This window comes from Heterodontus francisci, chromosome 7 (genome assembly GCF_036365525.1).
Source record: "Heterodontus francisci isolate sHetFra1 chromosome 7, sHetFra1.hap1, whole genome shotgun sequence".
Lineage (NCBI taxonomy): Eukaryota > Metazoa > Chordata > Chondrichthyes > Heterodontiformes > Heterodontidae > Heterodontus > Heterodontus francisci.
Genome location: NC_090377.1, coordinates 121,783,651 through 121,804,829, shown reverse-complemented (window position 1 = coordinate 121,804,829; position 21,179 = coordinate 121,783,651). Strand labels below are relative to the sequence as shown.

The window sequence follows — 21,179 nt, the reverse complement described above, 5'->3', positions numbered from 1 at the left end:
GACTGTACTTCAAATGCAGTTAATTTGCTATAAAGCACTTTGGGATATCCTGGCATCGTGAAAGGCGTCATATAAATGCAAGTCTTTCTTTCTTATTTGATATCCACTTTCAAACCAAATGAATCTAGGGATCTGGGTATGTTAAGTATGAAAAATAATAACCCTGACCTCAATGCAAATTTAAATGCAGAAACACAGCACTGGTTATCAAAATTGTTTTGAATTAGTTGATACGTCTTTTTATCGCCAAGGTTAGTTCTGAGCACCTGTTTGGTTCATTCCAACGTGTTGGATGTAACAATATTTCCCTGGGTTTGATTGCATTTAGCAACCAAACAAAAGAGAATGGCCAAGGATTGCCTCACACATTGATTGCAAGGCGAATCCCACGTTGGCAATTTTCTTGGAACCTCTCCCACTCTGGCCACTATATCTTTGGTGGCATTTTAGGGGAATTCTGAAGAATTTCTCAGCATTAGATTCCTCATGATCAAAGTCACACAGGAGGGAATACCTGTATGTGCCTGAGGGAGGGTAGCCCTTGGGTTACATAGAGGCGGTTGGAAATATCAAGGGCCATGCTGAAATTTGTGACAGTGAGGGGAAGGGAGTAGTGAGCCACACACAAGAAAAAATATGGGTTGGGAAGACATCTCGCCCATCATTCCCAGTGTTTGCACCATTGGAATAGGGAATTTCAGAGCATGAGCCTAGGTAGGTGAAGGAATGATCACCAGTGGTAGGGTGAAGGGAGGAGGGATGCACAAGAGGCCAGAGTCGGAAGAACAGAGATTTCTTGGACGCTTGTAGGGCTGGAGGAGGCTGCAGAGATAGAGAAAGAGGAAGTCATGGAGGGATTTGAAAACTAAGATGTGAATTATAATATCGAGGCATTGCTGGATCAGCAACCAGTGTAGGTCAGGAAGCACATGGGTGATGGGTAAAAGGGACTTGTGTGAGTTAAGATACAGGCAGCAGTGTTTGAATGAGCTGAAGTTCATGGAGCATGGATGATGAGAGACCGTCCAGGAGAGCATTAGAATAGGCAAGTTTGGAGGTAACAACAGTATAGGTGGGGTTTTCAGCAGCAGATGGGCTGAGGGAGGAATGGAGGCTGGTAATGTTACGAAGGTGGACATGCGGATCCTCTGTGATGGAGAGGATATAGGGTTGGAGTCTTGGCTCCAGGTTCTCTAGGACCCTGAGGTTGCAAGCAGTCTGATTCAGCCTGAAACTGGGGCTGGAAGTGGCAAGAATACACAGCTTGTGGTGGATCCTGAAGACAATCACTGGTCTTCCCAAAGTTCAGCTGGGGGAAATTGTGACTCATCCAAGACTGGATGTCAGCCACACAAGAGGAAGTGGCGGGATCGAGAAAGATTGTCAAAGGGTAGAGCTAGGTTTTGTCACCGTACACGTGGAAGCTAACCCCATGTATGTAGATCATGTTGTCATACTTTAATGTGTAGATGTGAAGGAGGAGAGGGGGTAGAGGGTAGATCCTCAGGGGACTCCAGAGGTAGCGGTGGGAAGAGGAGCTGTTGCTGGATTTGCTCTGGCCACTATTCAGAAGGTAAGAGTGGAAACAAGTGAGGGCAGAACCACTTCAATAGAGGGGCAGTATTGGAGGAGAATGGGGCAGTTGACTACATGAAGGGGTACATTCACAGGACATCATTTGTGACTTTCATAAGAGCCACTTCAGTACTATGGCAGAGATGAAAGCCTGTTTGGAGACATTTAAACTTAGGAGTTGATGGAAAGATGGGTACAGATTTGGGAGGCAACAACATGTTCAAGGACTTTGGAGTGGAAAGGGAGATCTGTTGTTTGCAAGGACAAAGAGATCAAGGGCAGTGGGTCTAAGGATTTGGACTCCCACTATGTTTACTGGCTTCCAGTCTGCAGGACGCTGTCACTGCCCACTGATTTCTTTATTACATTCGCCACAGTGCCACAAATTTCCACCAGAGCAAATTTGCATATTTTAGACAAAGTCAGCCGTCAGTGATATTAGCAAACAACAGAATATTTGCCAATCCTGGTTAAGGTTTCTTATCACAACCTGCAGTGAAAGTGTACTGTTGGCCATTCTCTATAATTGTATTGGTTTAGAACACATCACTTCAATTAGTTTACCATAAACTCGTACCAATCTCACTCAGGGAAATTTTGGAAATAATGCAATATTGGGAGTCATTTTGCAGTAGGTTCAAAGCACATTGACAGGACAGAGTAAAGGAAGCTTTTTATATTCACTTTGATTACTGTGCCTGCGCTAAACTTGACCAAGAATGCCAAATGTTGCCATTGTGTGTCACAATGGGGAGGTTACATTCCCTATCTCAATTTGCGCAAACTATGAAGCAGCAGTTGAGACTTGAGGGTAAATGTAGGAAATGAGGAATCCAAATTGTGCACTGCAAGGTCCAACAAACACTAATGAGATGATGACCAGATAATGCCTTTTTGCGATCGATGCTGGTTGAGGGATAAATATTGGCAAGAACTCCCCTGCTCCTCTTCAAATTATTGCCATGGGATCTTTCATGTCCACCTGAGAAGGCAGATGGGGCCTCGGTTTAACATCTCATCCAAAAGACGGCACCACCAACAGTGCAGTGCTCCCTTAGTACTGAACTGGAGTGTCACTTTAGATTATGTGCTCAAGTGTCCAAAGTGGGACTTGAATCCACAACCTTCTGACTCAGAGTTGAGAGTGCTATCAGATGATTTATCACTGCTGCATAGAGTGAGCACACAATGCAGTGTACACTGTACAAGTTAACAATTTAATTTGTCTTGGGTGATAACCCACAGTAGGAACATAGGAACAAGAGGAGGCCATTTGGCCCCCCGAGCCTGTTTCGCCGTTCAGTGAGATCATGGCTGATCTGGACCGAACTCCATATCCTTTGCCCCATATCCCTTAATAATTGTAGATAACAAAAAATTTATTAATCTCAGATTTAAAGTTAACAATTGATCTAGCATCAATTGCCATTTGTGGAAAAGAGCTCCAAACTTCTACCACCCTTTGCGTGAAGAAGTGTTTCCTAATTTCTCTAATTTTTAGACTATGTCCCCTAAATCCTTGACTCGGTAACTAGCAGGAATAGATTCTTTATCCCTATCTGTCCCCCTTAGTATCTTATAAGCTTCGATCAAATCACCCCTTAACCTTATAAGTTCCAGGGAATACAACCCTACTTTGTGTAATTTCTCCTCATAATTTAACCTTTTGGAGTCCAGGTAGCATTCTGGTAAATCCATGCTGCATGCCCTCTAAGGCTGACATATCCTTCCTAAGGTCTGGTTCCCAGAACTGCTCACAGTATTCCAGGTGTGGTCTCGCCAGGGCCTTGTATAGCTGAACAATGACTTCCAGCCCCTTGTATTCTAATCTTCTAGATCTGTGGTTCTCAAACTGGAGTCCACAGAGACATTCCAGGGGGTCTTAATGCAGGGCAAGCCTTTAGGATGAGTGATGTGGGCGACTGCCCAAAATGCCATGGTTTAGCGTAATAAAGTGAGCGGTGGCCACAGGTGTGCTCTGCTCTCCCCTGTGCTGCTGCTCTACCCTTGCTCCTCTAGTGCTCCCCCTGTGCTGCTGCTTTGTCTGGGCTCCTCTCTCCATGCTCCTACCAAGATACACAGACTGTGCAATGAGAAGCAGGTACACCCATCTTACTGATATCGCTACATAAAAGCATTATTAGACATTCTTTACATGCAGCACTTTTGTATTATGAGTATTATATAGTATTATAATTTAATGGAGGTCATGATTGCTAATCCATTTGAAAAATAGTCCTTCAACCAAAAAACCTAGAGAACCACTGCTATAGATATAGCTTTCCATTAGCCTTTCTGGTTATTTTATCTATCTATTTGCTAGTTTAATGATATATGTACCTGGACCCCCAAGTCTCTTTGGACCTCCACTGTTTCTAGCTTTTCACCATTTTGAATGTACCTTGTTCTATCCTTTTTAGGTCCAAAATGAATAACCTCACATTTGCCTACATTGACATCCTTGCCACAGTTTTGCCCATTTACTAAACCTATCAATATCTCTTTGTAATTTTATGCTTCCAGCTACACTGTTTACAATGCCCAACTATATTTGTGTCGTTGGCAAACGTGGACATACAGCTTTCTATTCCATCATCTGAGTTGTTAATATGGTGAATAGTTGAGGTCCCAACACAGATCCCTGTTCGATGTCACTAGCCACATCCTGCCAATTAGAATAACTACCTATTATCCCTATGTCTGTCTTCTGCCACTGAACCAATTCCCTAACCAAGGTAATAATTTGCCTTCAATTCAATGAACTTCAACTTTAGCTGACAGTCTCTTTATGATGGACTTTATCAAATGCCTTCTGGTAGTCCATATAAATAACATTCCCTTGTCCACTACTTTAATCACTTCTTCAAAAAATTCAATCAGGTTTGTCAGGTCTGACCTACCCTTTACAAATCCATGCTGGCTGTCTCTGATAAGCTGAAAATGTTCAAGCTGTTCAGCCATCCTATCCTTAATTACAGATCTTGCAATTTCCGACCACAGATGTTAGGCTAACTGGTCTACAATTGCCTGATTTTCCTCTCTCACCTTTCTTACATAGCAGAGTGGCATGCGCAACTTTCCAATCAAAAGGAATGGTTCCCGAATTGAGAGAACTTTGGAAGATTTGAGTTAGGGCATCTGCAATGTTCTCACCTACTTCCTTTAAAACCCTGCGATGGAAACCATCCTGGTCCTGGGGATTTGTCACTCTTTAGTACCATTCACTTCATTACTTCGTTACTTTGCTTATATTAATTTTGGTGAGTCCCTGTTCTGGATTCAATATTAGTTTCCTCGGAACGTCTGAAAGGCTAACTTTTTCCTTTCCTGTAAATAGAGATGCAAAATAATGATTCAACATGTTCACCATTTCCTTATTTTCATTTGTAGTCTCACTGTTATCAGTTTTTAAGGGACCCAAATTCCTCCTGAAAACCTTCTTTTTTCCTAATATAATTGTACATTTTTGTGCTGATTTTGAGGTCCCTTGCAAGCTGATTTTTATATACCCTTTTAGTAGCTCTTATTATCTGTTTCGTCACCCTTTATTGTTCTTGGTATTTTTCCCATATCTGTGCCATTTTTTGCATTGTGTATTCCATTGATAGGGTTCATACTGGCTGCATAACACTAGAATCATACAGCACTAAAGGAAGCCACTCAACTCATTGTGCCTGTGCCAACTCTTTGGAAGAGCTATCCGATTAGTCCCACTCCCCTGCTCTTTCCCATAACCCTGCAGATGTTACCTTTTCAAGTGTTTATGCTTTCAAAAAAGGGCAGCACTGGGAACTAAATATTCCTGGATACAAGGAGTTCAAGAAAGATGGGGAAGGAAAGAAAGGAGGAGGGATGGCAGTATTGATTGAGGAAAGGGGGGGGACCAATTAGGGACCAAAAAGGGTACATATGCATGAAGGCAGAGGGCATGGCTGAGGTACTAAATTAATACTTTGCATCTGTCTTTACTAAGAAAGAAGATACTGCCAAAGTCATAGCAAAAGAGGAAGTAGTTGAGATACTGATGAAGAGGAGGCATTGGAAAGGCTGGCCGTACTTAAAGTTGATAAGTCACCAGGACCAGATGGGGTGCATCTGAGGATGCTGAGGGAAGTAAGGGTGGAAATTGCAAAGGTCCTGACCATAATCTTCCAATCCTTCTTGGATACAGTGCTGGTGCCAGAGGACTGGAGAATTGCAAATGTTACACCCTTGTTCAAAAAAGGGTGTAAGGATAAACCCAGCAACTACAGGCCAGTCAGTTTAATCTCGGTGGTGGGAAAGCTTTTAGAAATGATAATCCAGGACAAAATTAACAGTCACTTGGACAGATATTGATTAATTAAGAACAGTCAGCATGGATTTGTCAAAGGCCAAATCGTGTTTAACTAACTTGAGGTAACAGAGAAGCTTGATGAGGGTAATGCAATTGATGTTGTATACATGGACTTCCAAAAGGCATTTCATTAAGTGCTACATATTAGGCTTGTCAGCAAAGTTGAAGCCCATGGAATAAAAGGGACAGAGACAGCTTGGATATAAAGTTGGCTGAGTGACAGGAAACAGAAAGTTGTGGTGAACAGTTGTTTTTGGACTGGAGGAAGGTATGCAGCGGGGTTCCACAGGGCTAGGTATTAGGACTGCAACTTTTTTTGGATCTATATTAATGATCTAAACTTGGGTGTAGAGGGCACAATTTCAAAATTTGCAGACGATACAAAACTTAGAAGTATTGTGAACTGTGAGGAGGATAGTGATAGACTTCAAAAGGACATAAGCTGGTGGAATGGGTGGACACATGGCAGATGAAATTTAATGCTGAGAAGTGTGAAGTGATACATTTTAGTAGGAAGAATGAGGAGAGGCAATACAATATAGTGGGTACAATTCTGAAGGGAGTGCAGGAACAGAGAGACCTGGGTTATAAGTGCACGAATCATTGAAGGTGTCATGGTAGGTAGAGAAAGTGGTTAAAATCAGATCCTGGGCTTTATAAATAGGGGCATAGAGTACAAAAGCAAGGAAGTTATGATGAGCCTTTATAAAACACTGGTTCGGCCTCAACTGGAGTATTCTGTCTAATTCTGGGCACTGCACTTTAGAAAGGATGTGAAAGCTTTAGCGAGGGTGCAGAAAAGGTTTACAAGAATGTTTCCAGGGATGAGAGACTCGGTTGTTCTCCTTTTAGAAGAGAATGTTGAGAGAGGAGATTTGATAGAGGTGTTCAATATCATGAGGGGTCTGGACAGAGTGAATAGAGAGAAACTGTTCCCATTGGTGGAAGGATCGTGAACCAGAGGACACCAATTTAAGATGATTGCCAAAAGAACCAAAGGCGACATGAGGAAAAACATTTTTACGCACTTAGATCTAGAATGCACTGCCTGAGAGTGTGATGGAGGCAGGTTCAGTTGTGGCTTGCAGAAGAGAATTGGATAAACACCTGAACAGAAAAAAGTAGCTGGACTATGGGGAAAGAGCCAGAAGTGGGACTAGAGGAGTTGCTTTTGCAGAGAGGTGGCAAAAACATGACAGGCTGAATGGCCTCCTTCTGTGCTGTAACCATTCTATGATTTGATGGAAGTTACTTTTGAGTTAAGTTCCACCACCCTTTCAGGCCGTGCATTCCAAATCACAACTTACTGCATAAAAATATTCTCTTTATCTCCCCTCTGGTTCTTTTGCCAGCTAAATCTGCTTGCTGGTTACTGACCCTCCTGTCTTGGGAAACAGAGTAGGTGGGGAGAAACGATCAAGACCCTTCCTATTAGAATAGGGAAATCCAATACATATGTGCTAGTCAAGAACTTCAACCTTTATAGCTCCAAGGCGCTTCACACAGGAGCTGGGTGGGATGCGAGAGGGAGTAACTGATACTAAGCAAGATTTAGGAGAGGAAGGTTTATGGAAGTGACTAAGGCATGAAGAAGTGATAGGTTTTCAAGGGACTTTAGGAAGGTGGAAATGGAGGTTGAGGACGACTAGAATATTGGACTTGGTGTAGAACTGGATGCATGCACTGCATTCTGGATGGTGGCACAAGACTGAAATAAATGCAATAATACACCTGCTCAGTATGAGTGCACGAGGGCAACATGTCAGAGAGTCAGAGAGTAATGCACTCCGATTCTGCTGCTCCTATCCTATGCTAGACCAAGCTCCACTTGCTCATCAGCAACCTACATTGATTGCGCAACACCTCAAATTTTGAATTCCCTTCTATGGCCTCGCCCCTCCCTTTCGCTTAATCTTCTCCAGAAGCATGATCACCACCCTCCAAACTGTCCGAACCGCTCACTCGATCCTTTAATGCACCCACTTTCCCCTTTCACCACCCACCCACAGTTAGTGGTCATCCCTTCAGCTGCCTCTACCTCTTAAAGACTCTCCTTACATCTCCACTATTAGACTGAGCTTTTACTCACCAAATATCCCCTCCTTTGGCTCATTGACTATTTTGCTCATACATCCCAGTTAAACGCCTTGGGAAGGTTCTTGACTCTAAAGGTGCTGTTGTGCTCTGGACAGTGAACAAGAGCAGTATGATAGGTGTGAGGGAGTAAATACATTCCCAATCTGTGCCAGTGTACAGGGGCAATGTGGCGTATTTGGTCGTGCTCGCAGCTTTGGGTCTGACAACCCACTCTGGAATCAAGTGGGTGATCTAGATTGACACTTCAGTGCTGTACTGAGGGAGTGCTGTATTCTTACAAATGTGTTCTTTCGGACATAGTGTTCAACTGAGGCCCTGCCTGTTAGGGTAGGGAGTTGTCCTACCAATTTTGTTCCATTGACCAGTTTAGTTCCTCAGTTCATTTGCAGTTTGTAAATTGACGGCTGTGTTTGTCTACAGGACTTCCATGACATTAATGATTTAGACGTGAATATAGGAGGTATGATAAGTAAGTTCGCAGATGACACGAAAATTGGTGGTGTCGTAAATAGTGAGGAGGAAAGCCTTAGATTACAGGATGATATAGATGGGCTGGTAAGGTGGGCAGAGCAGTGGCAAATGGAATTTAATCCTGAGAAGTGTGAGGTGATGCATTTTGGGAGGGCTAACAAGGCAAGGGAATATACAATGGATGGTAGGACCCTAGGAAGTACAGAGGGTCAGAGGGACCTTGGTGTACTTGTCCATAGATCACTGAAGGCAGCAGCACAGGTAGATAAGGTGGTTAGGAAGGCATATGGGATACTTGCCTTTATCAGCCGAGGCATAGAATATAAGAACAGGGAGGTTATGATGGAGCTGCATAAAGCGCTAGTCAGGCCACAGCTGGTGTACTGTGTACAGTTCTGGGCAGCACACTATAGGAAGGATGTGATTGCACTGGAGAGGGTGCAGAGGAGATTCACCAGGATGTTGCCTGGGCTGGAGCATTTCAGCTATGAAGAGAGACTGGATAGGCTCGGGTTATTTTCCTGAGAGCAGAGAAGGCTGAGGGGGGACATGATTGAGGTATACAAAATTATGAGGGGTATTGATAGGTTAGATTGGAAGAAACTTTTTCCCTTAGCGGAGGGGTCAATAACCAGGGGGCATAGATTTAAGGTAAGGGGCAGGAGGTTTAGAGAGGAAAACTTTTTTTTCACCCAGAGGGTGGTTGGAATCTGGAACGCACTGCCTGAAGAGGTGGTACAGGCAGGAACCCTCACAACATTTAAGAAGTATTTAGATGAGCACTTGAAACGCCATAGCATACAAGGCTACGGTCCAAGTGCTGGAAAATGGGATTAGAATAGTTAGGTGCTTGATGGTTGACATGGACATGATGGGCCGAAGGGCCTGTTTCGGTGCTGTATAACTCTGACTCTGTGTGACTACCAAGCCAATCCAATGGCAGTAAACCACTTTGGGGCAATTTGAGGATATGAAAGGCATTATATAAATCTTTCTGGTTTCTTTCTCACTCTGTGCTAGTGCTTTCAGGTATTCCCATTCCTGGCATGATTCCTGGTTGGAATGCAAGGATTCTCAAGTTTGTCCGAAATACAAAATATCTAAAGTTTGATCTAGAAGATGTTTAATGTCTGGCCTACAGGAATTCTTTTTCATTCGTTCATGGGATGTGGGTGTCACTGGCAAGGCCAGCATTTATTGCCCATCCCTGATTACCCTTGAGTAGGTGGAGGTGAGCTGCCTTCTTGAACTGTTGCAGTCCATGTGAGGTAGGTATACCCACAATGCTGTTAGGGAGGCAGTTCCAGGATTTTGACCCAGCAACAGTGAAGGAGCAGTGATATAGATCCAAGTCAGGATTGTCTGTGTTTTGGAAGGGAACTTGCAGGTGGTGGTGTTCCTATGCACTTTTTTACCCTTGTCCTTCTAGGTGGTAGAGGTCACAGGTTTGGGAGGTACTATCAAAGAAGCCTTGGCGAGTTGCTGCAGTGCAACTTGTCGATGGTACACACTGCAGCCACAGTACATCAGTGCCAGCTAAGCGGGCTGCTTTGCCCCGGATGGTGTCGAGCTTCTTGCGTGTTGTTGGAGCTGCACTTATGCAGGCAAGTGGAGAGTGTTCCAGTACCCCACCGACTTGTGCCTTGTAAATGGTGGACAGGCTTTGCAGAGTCAGGAGGTGAGTAACTGGCTGCAGAATTCCCAACCTCTTACAGGAACAGGAGTACACTATATGGCCCATCGAGCCTGCTTCACCATTCAGTATGATCATGGCTGATCACCCATTTCAATGCCTTTTTCCCGCATTATCCCCATATCCTTCTATGTCATTGGTATTTAGAAATCTGTCAATCTCTGCTTTAAACATACTGAATGACTGAGCTTCCACAAGCCCTCTGGGGTAGAGAATTCCAAAGATTCACAACCCTCTGAGTAAAGAAATTTCTGCTCATCTCAGTCCTAAGTGGTTTCCCCCTTATTTTGAAATTGTGTGCCCTGGTTGTTTCCCCAACCAGGGGAAAGATCTTACCTGCATCTACCCTGTCTATCTCTTTAAGTATTTTGTAGCTTTCAATGAGATCACCTCTCATTCTTCGAAACGCTAGAGAATACAGGCCCAGTTTCCCCAATCTCTCTTCATAGGACAGTCCCGCCATCCCGGGCACAAGTCTGGTGAACCTTCGTTGCACTCCCTCTATGGCAATAATATCCTTCCTAAGGTAAAGGGACCAAAACTGCACACGGTATTCCAGGTGCGGTCTAAACAAGGTTGTATACAATTGAAGCAATATTTCGCTACTCCTGTACTCAAATCCTCTTGCGATAAAGACTGACATACCATTAGCCTTCCTAATTGCTTCCTGCACCTGCATGTTAGCTTTCAGTGACTCATTGACGGGGACACCCAGGACCCTTGGTACATCTACACTTTCTAATCCCTTACCATTTAAGAAATACTCTGCACATCTATTCCTCCTACCAAAGTGGATAACCTCACATTTTTCCACATTATATTCCATCTGGCATGTTCTCGCCCACCCACTAAGTCTGTCCAAATCCTCTTGAAGCTGCTTTGCATCTTCCTCACATCGCACATTCCTACCTAGTTTTGTGTCATCGCAAACTTGGAAATACTACATTTGGTCCCCACATCCAAATCATTGATATATATTGTGAACAGCTGGGGCCCAAGCATTGATCCCTGCGGTACCCCACTAGTCACAGCCTGCCAACACGAGAATGACCCATTTATTCCTACTCTCTTTTCTGCCTGTTAACCAATCCTTAATCCATGCTAGTATATTACCTCCTATCCCATGTGCTTTAATTTTGCTAACCAACCTCTTGTGGGCTTTATCAAAAGCCTTCTGAAAATCCAAGTATGCTACGTCCACTGACCCCCCCTTTATCAATTCTGTTAGTAACATCTTCAAAAAACTCCAACGGGTTTGTCAAACATGATTTCCTATTCATAAATCCGTGTTGACTATGCCCAATCAGATCATTATTATCCAAGTGTCTATTTAACACATCCTTTAGAATAGATTCTAGCATTTCCCTACTGTTGATACAAGGCTAACAGGTCTGTAGTTTCCTGTTATCTTTCTCCCTCCCTTCTTAAATAGTGGGGTGACATTTGCTACCTTCCAATCTGCTGGAACTGCTCAAGAATCTATAGAATTTTGGAAAATGATCACTAATGCATTCACTATCTCCTTAGCTACCTCTGTCAACACTCTGGGATGTAGAATATCAGATCCCGGGGACTTATCAATCTTCAGTCCCATTAATTTCTCCAAGACAACCTTCTTACTAATACTAATTTCCTTCAATTCCTTATTCTCCCTAGTCCCTTGGATCTCTAATTCTGGGAGATTTCTTGTATCTTCCTCAGTGAAGGCAGACACAAAGTAATCATTTCTGTCATTTCTCTATTCCCCATTATAAATTCTCCTGATTCTGCCTGTAATGGACCCACATTTGTCTTAGCTAAACGTTTCCTTTTTACGTACCTATAGAAGCTTTTACAGTCTGTTTTTATGTTTATTGCTAGTTTATATTCATATTCTGTTCTCCTTTTTTTATCAGTTTCTATTTCCTCCTTTGCTGTATTCTAAATTCTTCCCAATCCTCAGGTTTACTACTATTTCTGGCAACTTTATAGGCTTTTTCTTTTAATCTTACGCAGTCCTTAACTTCCTTTGTTAGCCACGGTTGACTGATTTTTGGGGTTTTTGTGCCTTGAAGGAATGTATAGTTAGTATAAACTATGTAATAATTCTTTAAAGACTATCCATTGCCTATGGACTGTCAAACCTTTTAATGTATTTTCCCAATACAACTCAGCCAATTTGCCCCTCATACCTTCATAATTTCCTTTGTTCAAATGTAACACCCTGGCTTGAGATTGATCTGCGGCACAGTGGCGTAGTGGTTAGCACCGCAGCCTCACAGCTCCAGCGACCTGGGTTCAATTCTGGGTACTGCCTGTGTGGAGTTTGCAAGTTCTCCCTGTGTCTGCGTGGGTTTTCTCCAGGTGCTCCGGTTTCCTCCCACAGCCAAAAGACTTGCAGGTTGGTAGGTAAATTGGCCATTATAAATTGCCACTAGTATAGGTAGGTGGTAGGGAAATATAGGTACAGGTGGGGATGTGGTAGCAATAGGGGATTAGTGTAGGATTAGAATAAATGGGTGGTTGATGGTCAGCACAGACTTGGTGGGCCGAAGGGCCTGTTTCAGTGCTGTATCTCTAAATAAAATAAAAAACATAATGTAAAATTCAATCATATTATGGACACTCATCCCTAAAGGTTCTTTTACAACAAGATTATTAATTAGTCCTTTCTAATTACATAATACTGGATCTAAAATAGCTTGTTCTCTAGTCCATTCCTCAACATACTGCTCAAGAAAACCATCCCGAACACACTCCAGAAACTCATCCTCCACAGCATTAGTGCGCATTACATTTACCCAGTCTATATGCAGATTGAAATCACCCATGATTACTGTAATACACATGCTATATCCTTCCCTTATCTTCTGATTAATACCATGCCCCATACTACCACTACTGTTTAGTGGCCTATAAGCAACAACTACAAATGTTTGCTGCCCCTTGCTGTTTCTTAGCTCCACCCAAACAGATTCCACATTTTGTTCTTCCAGTCTGAGATCCTCCCTTACTAATGTACTGATCCCATCCCTTATCAGCGCTCTTGCATTCACAATATTTATATGACTGATCCAGTTAAGTTTCTGGTCAATGGTAAATAAACCCCAAGATATTGAATGTGGGGGAATCAGCAATAATCATGCCGTTGAACATCAGGATGAGATGGTTAGACTCTGTCTTGTTGAAGATGGGTCATTGCCTGGCACTTGTGAATGTTGTCCAGGACCTGCTGCATGTGGGAACAGACTGCTTCGTTATATGAGCAATCAGAAATGGAACTGAACACTGCTCAATCATCAGCAAACATCCCCACCTCTGACCTTATGATGGAGGGAAGGTCATTGATGAAGCAGCTGAAGATGGTTGGGCTCAGGTCACTATCCTGAGGAACTGCAGCAGTGATGTCCTGGGACTGAGATGATTGACCTCCAACAACTACAACTGTCTTCCTAAATGCTGGCTATGACTCTAACCAGTGGAGAGTTTTCCCCTGATTCCCATTGACTCCAGTTTTTGCTGGGAATCCTTGATGCCACACTCGGTCAAATGCTGCCTTGATATCAAGGGCAGTTGCTTTCTCATCACCTCTGGAATTCAACTCTTTTGTCCATGTTTGGACCAAGGCTGTAATGAAGTCAGGAGCTGAGTGGTCCTGGCATTACCCAAACTGAGCGTCAGTGAGCAGGTTATTGCTGAGCAATTGCCACTTGATAGCACTGTCAATGACTACTTCCATCACTTTGCTGATGATTGAGAGTAAACTGATGGGGCTGTAATTGGCCAGATTGGATTTGTCCTGCCTATTGCTGGTTGGGCCTCAATTATTACATTTGTGGGCAAATTTACACCCCCCCCCCTCCCCCTCTCCCCGCCATCACAGGAATTGTCTTCTTTATTCTTGGTTGCTGCTAGCATTGAAATCGCACCATAAAATGAAAGTTCCAGGTACAGTGCATCGTTGAAGCGAGGAAGAGGATCCCAACATATCACATCTCTATGACCCTTACGGAGTTTTGGCCAGAGTGACCACTAACTCAGGACCTGCACCTGCACACAATGGAGGATTCCCACATTCATCACCTCTGGTAGTCTGAAACTGAGCTGTGCTATCTGTTGCACAATGACCTGCACACAACATCTGGATTAGGGAGTCCTCTTCCAGTAGAAGGCTAGGTTCCCACAGTGTGAAGAATCCTGGGAAACATCTGCTACATCAACATGCCTCCCATCTTCCACCCTCCATAAACATAAGCTCATCCAAACCTTTGTTGCCTGTATCCTAACTCACAGCAAGTTCCTTTCTCCCATCACCCCTGTGCTCACTGACTACATTGGATCCCAGTCTGGCCAGGCCTCAAGTTTAATATTCTCATTCTTGTTTTCAAATCCCTCCATGGCTTTGCCCTTCTCTATTTCTGTAATCTCCTCTAGCTCTACGACTCTGCAAGATATCTGCACTTCCCTAGTTCTTCACTGCTTTCCTCCCTCAGCCTCCATGCCAAATGACTTCTCAGTGATTTCAACCTCCATCTCAACTTGTCATGTTCTCTCTTCTGTGAGTTCACTGGTCTCCATCCTCCCTAAATCTCTCCATCCATGTAAACTCCTCAACCCATACTCAAGGCCAACTCCTTGACCTTGCCTTCTCATGTGGTCTTGCTAGCCCCATAGTAACAATTATAGTCAAGGCCATCTCTGATCACCTCCTTGTATTGCTTAACACCCATATCCCCCTTCCATGCCCAACCTTACCTCATTCTGTATTTGACCCTCATCTTTCTTGACCTGTGAGCAGTCTTTGACACGTTGACCACACCATCCTCCTCCCACTCTCCATTCTCATCCAGCTGGGTGGGACTGTTCTCACCTGGCTCCAATCTTATCTATCTAATCGTAGCGGAGTATCACTTCCAGTGGCTTCTCTTCCTGCTGCTACACTGTTACCTCTTGCATCCCTCAAGGATCTATCCCTGGCCCCTCCCTATTTCTCATCAACATGCTGCCCCTTGGCGACATCACCCGAAAGCACAGTGTTAGCTTTCACATGTATGCTGGTGACACTCAGCTGTACCTCACCACCATTTCTCTCGACGACCACTATTGCTAAATTATCAGACTGCTTATCTGACATCCAATACTGGATGAGCAGCAATTTCCTGCAATTAAATATTGGGAAGACTGAAGCCATTGTTTTTGGTCCTCGCTCCAAACTCCGTTCTCTAGCTACTGACTCCATCCCTCTCACCTGCAATAGTCTGAGATTAAACCAGTCTGTTTGCAAACTTGGTGTCACATTTGACCCTGAGGTGAGCTGCCGACCTCATATTTGCACCATCACTAAGATTGTCTATTTCCACCTCCGTAACATTGCCCAACTCAGCTTATCTGCTGCTGAAGCCCTCATTCATGCCTTCATTACCTCTAAACTTGACTATTCCTAGGCACTCCTGGATGGTCTCCCTTATTCTACCCTCCGTAGACTTATGGTCATGCAAAACTCTGCTGCCATGTCTTAACTCGCACCTTGTGCCATTCACCTATCACCCCTGTGCTTGCTGACCTATATTGGCTTCTGCTCAAGCAACGTCTTGCTTTTAAAATCCTCATCCTTTTTTCAAATCCCTCCACGGCCTCTCCCCTTCTTATCTCTGTAATTTCCTTCAGCTCCGCAACCCTCCGAGATTTCTGGGCTTATCTAATTCTGGCCTCTTGAACATTCCTGATTTTAATCACTCCACCATTGGTGGCCATGCCTTCAGTTGCCTTGGTCCCAAGCTCTGGAATTCCCTCCCGACACCTCTCTGCCTCTCCACCTTACTTTCTTCCTTTAAGACACTCCTTAAAACCTACCTCTTTGACCAAGCTTTTGATCATCTGACCTATTATCTCCTTATGTGGCTGAGTGTCATTCTTTGTTTTATAATGCTCCTGTGAAGTTCCTTGGGATAGTTTATTAACATTAAAGGCGCTATATAAATATAAATTGTTGTTGATGTAAAAGATCCCATGGTATTATTTCAAAGATGAGCAGGCGAGTTCTCCTGGTGCCCTGCCAATATTTATCCCTGAACCAACATCAGAAAAAAAAAAGATTATCTGGTCATTATCACATTGCTGTTTGTGGGACCTTGCTGTGCACAAATTGGTTGTCACATTTCCTATATTCGAAGAGTGACAACATTTCAAAAGTACTTTAAAGAGCTTTGGGAATTCTTGAGGAAGGTGCTGTATAAATGACTTTTTTTCTTTCATTCTGTAACATGACAGCAATGTGCCTGCACCTTGTGCAGAAATCCCAGCACAACATGAAGGGCCTGGTGAAATTGGTCTCGGTCACCACACTCCCCACCCCTCCCTCCCCCCCAACCATTTCCTGACCTTTGTGCATTCCCTGGAAGCAAAGGGCAGGAAAATTACCCTCTTTGTGTAAATGAATGTCCACCTTCATTGTGCAGAGTGCAAAACAATTAACGAGCATCAACCTGGGCCTCTTATGGAATGTATTAGCCTGCTGAATATTTTGGTAATGGTAATCATTTGAGGTTCCTATGCGAGATGAGACTCGCCTTGTAAAATTGGCTTCATATCTTGTTTTAAAAGTGTGCCAAACATGCAGTGAGAGTAGGAGATGCAATTCTATGTTTCTGGCATAGGGCACACTTGCCATGCTCTGTCCAGCAGTATCAGAACATGGGCATCCATAGAAAAGCACTTAAATCGACATTCACAAGATAAGTGTCTTTGGGGGACTTGATGATCTGAAGAAAAAGCAAGTAGCCAACCAAGCCTCTAATGTCTGAAGTACAGACACCCTACAAACATTACTGTACCTAGAGTGGCCAACTCTTGTTGGATGTATTCCTGGCGGGTTCATCACATGATGTCCCACCCCCAGGCTCCCAACATTGGTGTAACCAACATGTCCATCCTCATGGACATTATCTTCCTTTGCCAATTGGAAAGCAAACAGACTCTTCATGATTTAATTGGATAATTATTAACTGTCAAACAGCCTTTCCCTTCCTGCTTCCAACTCCTATATCTTTTTATTACCAATAAACAGAAGTATTTGAAAAAAACGGGAAAAAAAGACGCAGAATTTTTTCAGTGCATCTATGATTATCTCCCAGGTTACTCGCAACAGTGTCCTGGAGATTTATCTTCAGTTACTGGAGATGCCAGGACAATCCTGGAGAGTTGGCAACCCTAGTAGTACCTCATGCCATGCCTTTTCAGTGGTGACCTTTGATCACTGCGAGAAGAAGTATCCTTAATGATTATGCTGAAGCAATTGTATGCTCTCGGTTGTCCGCAGAGTTCATGACCTCTGGAATATTCTTTGTGTTGGTGCGCCCTCTTTAAGATCACTGGTTTCCCCTAGGTTTCTTTTGCATGCCATTTCTAACGGTGTTGGGCATGTTTTGGAAGGAAAAGAAAAACACAATAGTAGGTCGAGATGCCTTAGCATGAGGCCTTGCTTAAATGCCCCACATAAAGCCAGACTTTGGGGAGGTTGGAACACATCCCTATATCCATTGCTTTGTGATGTCTTGCTGTTTTTTTTTCCATGAAGGAACAAGCTTTATTTCCTCCCACTCCTCCCTCTCCTCTCCTTCCTCCTCCTTCTTCCTGGGAGAATGGACAGCCAGTGCCAGCAGATCCTATTATAATTCTGAGGGGGAAAAGCCAAAAGCTGTCACCAGCTCCAGAAATCTGTAAAATCCTCAATGTGCAAAGGTCATGGCTTTGTCCATTTTCCGAGGGTGTAACAGTAGGTGTGGTGTGTAAGTGTAACCTCTAACCTGTTATGCTGCTAGGCTGTGCTTCTATTATACAGGAATCCCTCAGTCTAAAGTTTAATTCAAAATAAAACTCAGGCCCAAACGTTGAGTGTTGTGTGACAGCACTTCTACAGCCATTGATGACTGCACCATTTGTCAAAATATAAGGCGGTTTCATGTGACGATTGAAACTGGAGAGAGGGAAGCAGGGAAAAGTAATGTCATGGGCATGAGCAAAAAAAAGTTACCATTTTAGCTGCTGGGCAATGTGGGCATGACCTGTTAGCGTTCAGACTCGCTATGCCACCGAGTGGAAGGGTTTGTGTTTGGGATGTCACCACCTGGTGAGCTCCCCAGCTTCTCCATGGCGCTGTAGAGAGACATGGAGGGCAGTTCCTCACCTCTCACCTCTTCCCCACACACTCAATAGGGAGGAAAGTATAATTAGAGGGAGTTTACAACTCTGCTTGCTGCTTTCCAGCAACCAGCATGAGGAGAGGCCTGGGGGAACAGATGGGCTGCCTGTCAACTCGGTTATCCAAGGTGAGCTGCATGGCCCAGGATGGGGTCATTAACATCATTTTAATTGGGTCAGAGGTCAGTTGTATCTCAAGCTGCTGACCTGTGCCATTCCTTTCCCTTCCTCTGTCTCCTGTAACCTCTAGAGGAATGTCCATGTATTGTAAGGAGCTTTAGAGCGAGGGCATGACTGTACCGTGAAGGCAGCACATTGGAATGCAAGCTAGTTCCTCTGTGCCATTACTAATGTTCTTTTTTATCCTCCCCCCCACCCCCACCACCAAACCTCCTGCCCCTCCCAATGTGTTTTATTTGCTCCCACCATCCAACCCCTTCCTTTCTACTGCACATTTGCAAGAAATGTCAAGAAGAGAAGGTACGATCCCAGCCAGGCTGGCGCAATCTGAAGAGAGGTGAGGGAGTGCCTCATCCGCTCTGCACCTGTGGATTCTGGGTACAATCGCTTTGCATAAACTGTCATGGCTCAGCGCAGCGGGTGAAACACAGAGCAGAAGCAAAACACCCAACGCCATGTTGACTTGAGATTTACACTCCACTTGCAGTGAGGGGGGAGCTGGAATACTCTACAGACAGAGAGGCTACCCTTTTTCCCTCAACTCCCAGCCCACTTCCTCCCCTTCCCTTTCCTCGACTTCCCACTCCCTGAGGAAGATACAGAGACTTATTGTGGTCTCCAAGTACACTCTTGCCAACATCAAAGCAGAGCAAAAGAGGATTCGATTCTCACCTCGTGGACAATCCGATGTGACACAGAGGAGGCACGCGACGGAGATTGAACGTTCCTAAGACATAGCTGCGCATGAGTTTTTATTTCCCTTTTTTGTTCCTGGAGCAGGCACTACTCTCCCATGGCATGACATTCTCTTTCCGAAGGTACTTGCATGGAAATTAAATGAAAACAAAACAAAAACCCAAGGGAAGGAGATAGCATCACAGCACTGATTGATGGATGTCTTAACAGCACTGTTTTTTTTCCTCAGAAGCTTAAATGGTCAATATTTTCATCCAATCTCAGGTCCATCTACTCAGCATTTTTACTTTATCTGCTTTGAACTGCCACAGATTTTTTTCTACTTTGTAACCAAGGCAGCGACAGAACATGGATAAAATATATGGATGTAAAAATAGGGACTGTAAAAAGGAGAACTACAAAATTGAAAATATTCTTTTTCTTTTACCACCTCATAATCATTTGTGTTAATATACAGCGGGTGTTTTATGGCAATCAGGTGAATGTTAGAATTTACGGCACAGAAGGAAGCTATTCGGCCCATCGTGTCCAATCGAAAAAGAGCTATCTAGCCTAATCTACTTTCCAGCTCTTGCTCAAACACCTTGTAGGTTACAGCACTTCAAGTGCATATCCAAGTTATTTTTTAAATACAGTGAGGGTTTTTGCCTCTACTCCGCTTTCAGGCAGTGAATGCAAGGTTGCCAACTCTGGCTGGTGTTCCTGGAGATTTTATCACATGACTGCCTCCCTCCAACTGCTCCACACCCACATTTCCCCCATTGGACGCCTGGTGCGACATTCTGCCTTCCCACACCAATTGGAAAGAGAGCAGACTCATTACCTGATTGGATGATTCTTAACTGCCAGTCAGACAGCCCATTTTGTACCATCACCGACATTTTTATAACTGATTAAAAGTGTTATTTTTTAATGCCCATATGATTTTTCTCCAGCGTTGCTCCCAGCACTATCCAGGAGATTAATCTTTAATTCCTGGAGACTCCAGGGCAATCCTGGAGGGTTGGCAACCCTAAGTTCCTCTTCATGCATTAATAACCTCAAGAAGATGGGTTTCCTCAGCATGTGACTTCCACCGAGGTCAATGGAGATGGTACCTGGACCACAGCACCTGAATGGCCACCTGCCTTGCCCCACTCCACCCGCTCTACAGCTGCTGCTTCTGTACTGTATATAGCATTAGCCATTCTAGAGAACACAAAACATTGGCCATAGCTGGGATGCTGCATGTAGCAACACAATGAGGCTTGGATCATTCATTGAGAAATTCAAGATTAAATTCAGCAGGAATATGCTAATAGGTGCATGGGGAACAAAACAAAGAAAGAAAAGATTAACGATTCAATTTTTATTTACTATGCAAAAATGTGTATTGCACACAGCTATCCACAAGAAAAAGATTCATGGTATGAACTGCTAAATACTTGAAAATCATGAAGAAAATGTTTTTTTTATATGCTCAATTCACTTCTGTTCTTAAAAGTTTTACTTATTAATGAAATGCCATGAATGAATGGAATGACTTACTAGTTCTTTAGTAATATGACAGCACCAGGTTGATTTTCATTAAAGGTCACCAGACTAAAAGAAAAATGATTGGGCTAATTTATATTTAATATTGTTATTCATCATGTAACAGGAGCATCATGATTGCTATGACGCTATAATACACAAGAGTGCAGTAAACCTTGATCCATGTTTCATATGTATCAGGGGACAATATACTATAGCAATATAATATATATGCTATATCACATTCTATGGCAAATGAATAAACTACAAAATAATGTTTTCCTTTCTCTACCGACAAGAGATTACAATTCACTCCAATCAGGTAACTTCTTCCCAAGGAACAGTTCTTCAGAATTCACTGCATGTCACAGATAGTTCTAGCAGCAATGCTAGTTTAGTAGGAGCGCATTGGTGGGCACTTGGTAAGTAACCTCTGGGACT

General features: G+C 43.6%; 1 protein-coding gene across 1 annotated transcript in view; it reads left to right on the top strand.

The window, feature by feature from the left end:
- LOC137371787 (disintegrin and metalloproteinase domain-containing protein 23-like) overlaps positions 1 to 20,792 on the top strand; it is a 254,213-nt gene extending 233,421 nt beyond the window's left edge. The window contains exon 25 of the mRNA XM_068034660.1: positions 18,813 to 20,792. Coding sequence (XP_067890761.1) covers positions 18,813 to 18,871 — 59 coding nt within the window. The 3' untranslated portion in view covers positions 18,872 to 20,792. The remainder of the gene's footprint in view (positions 1 to 18,812) is intronic.
- Positions 20,793 to 21,179: the final 387 nt, after the last annotated feature.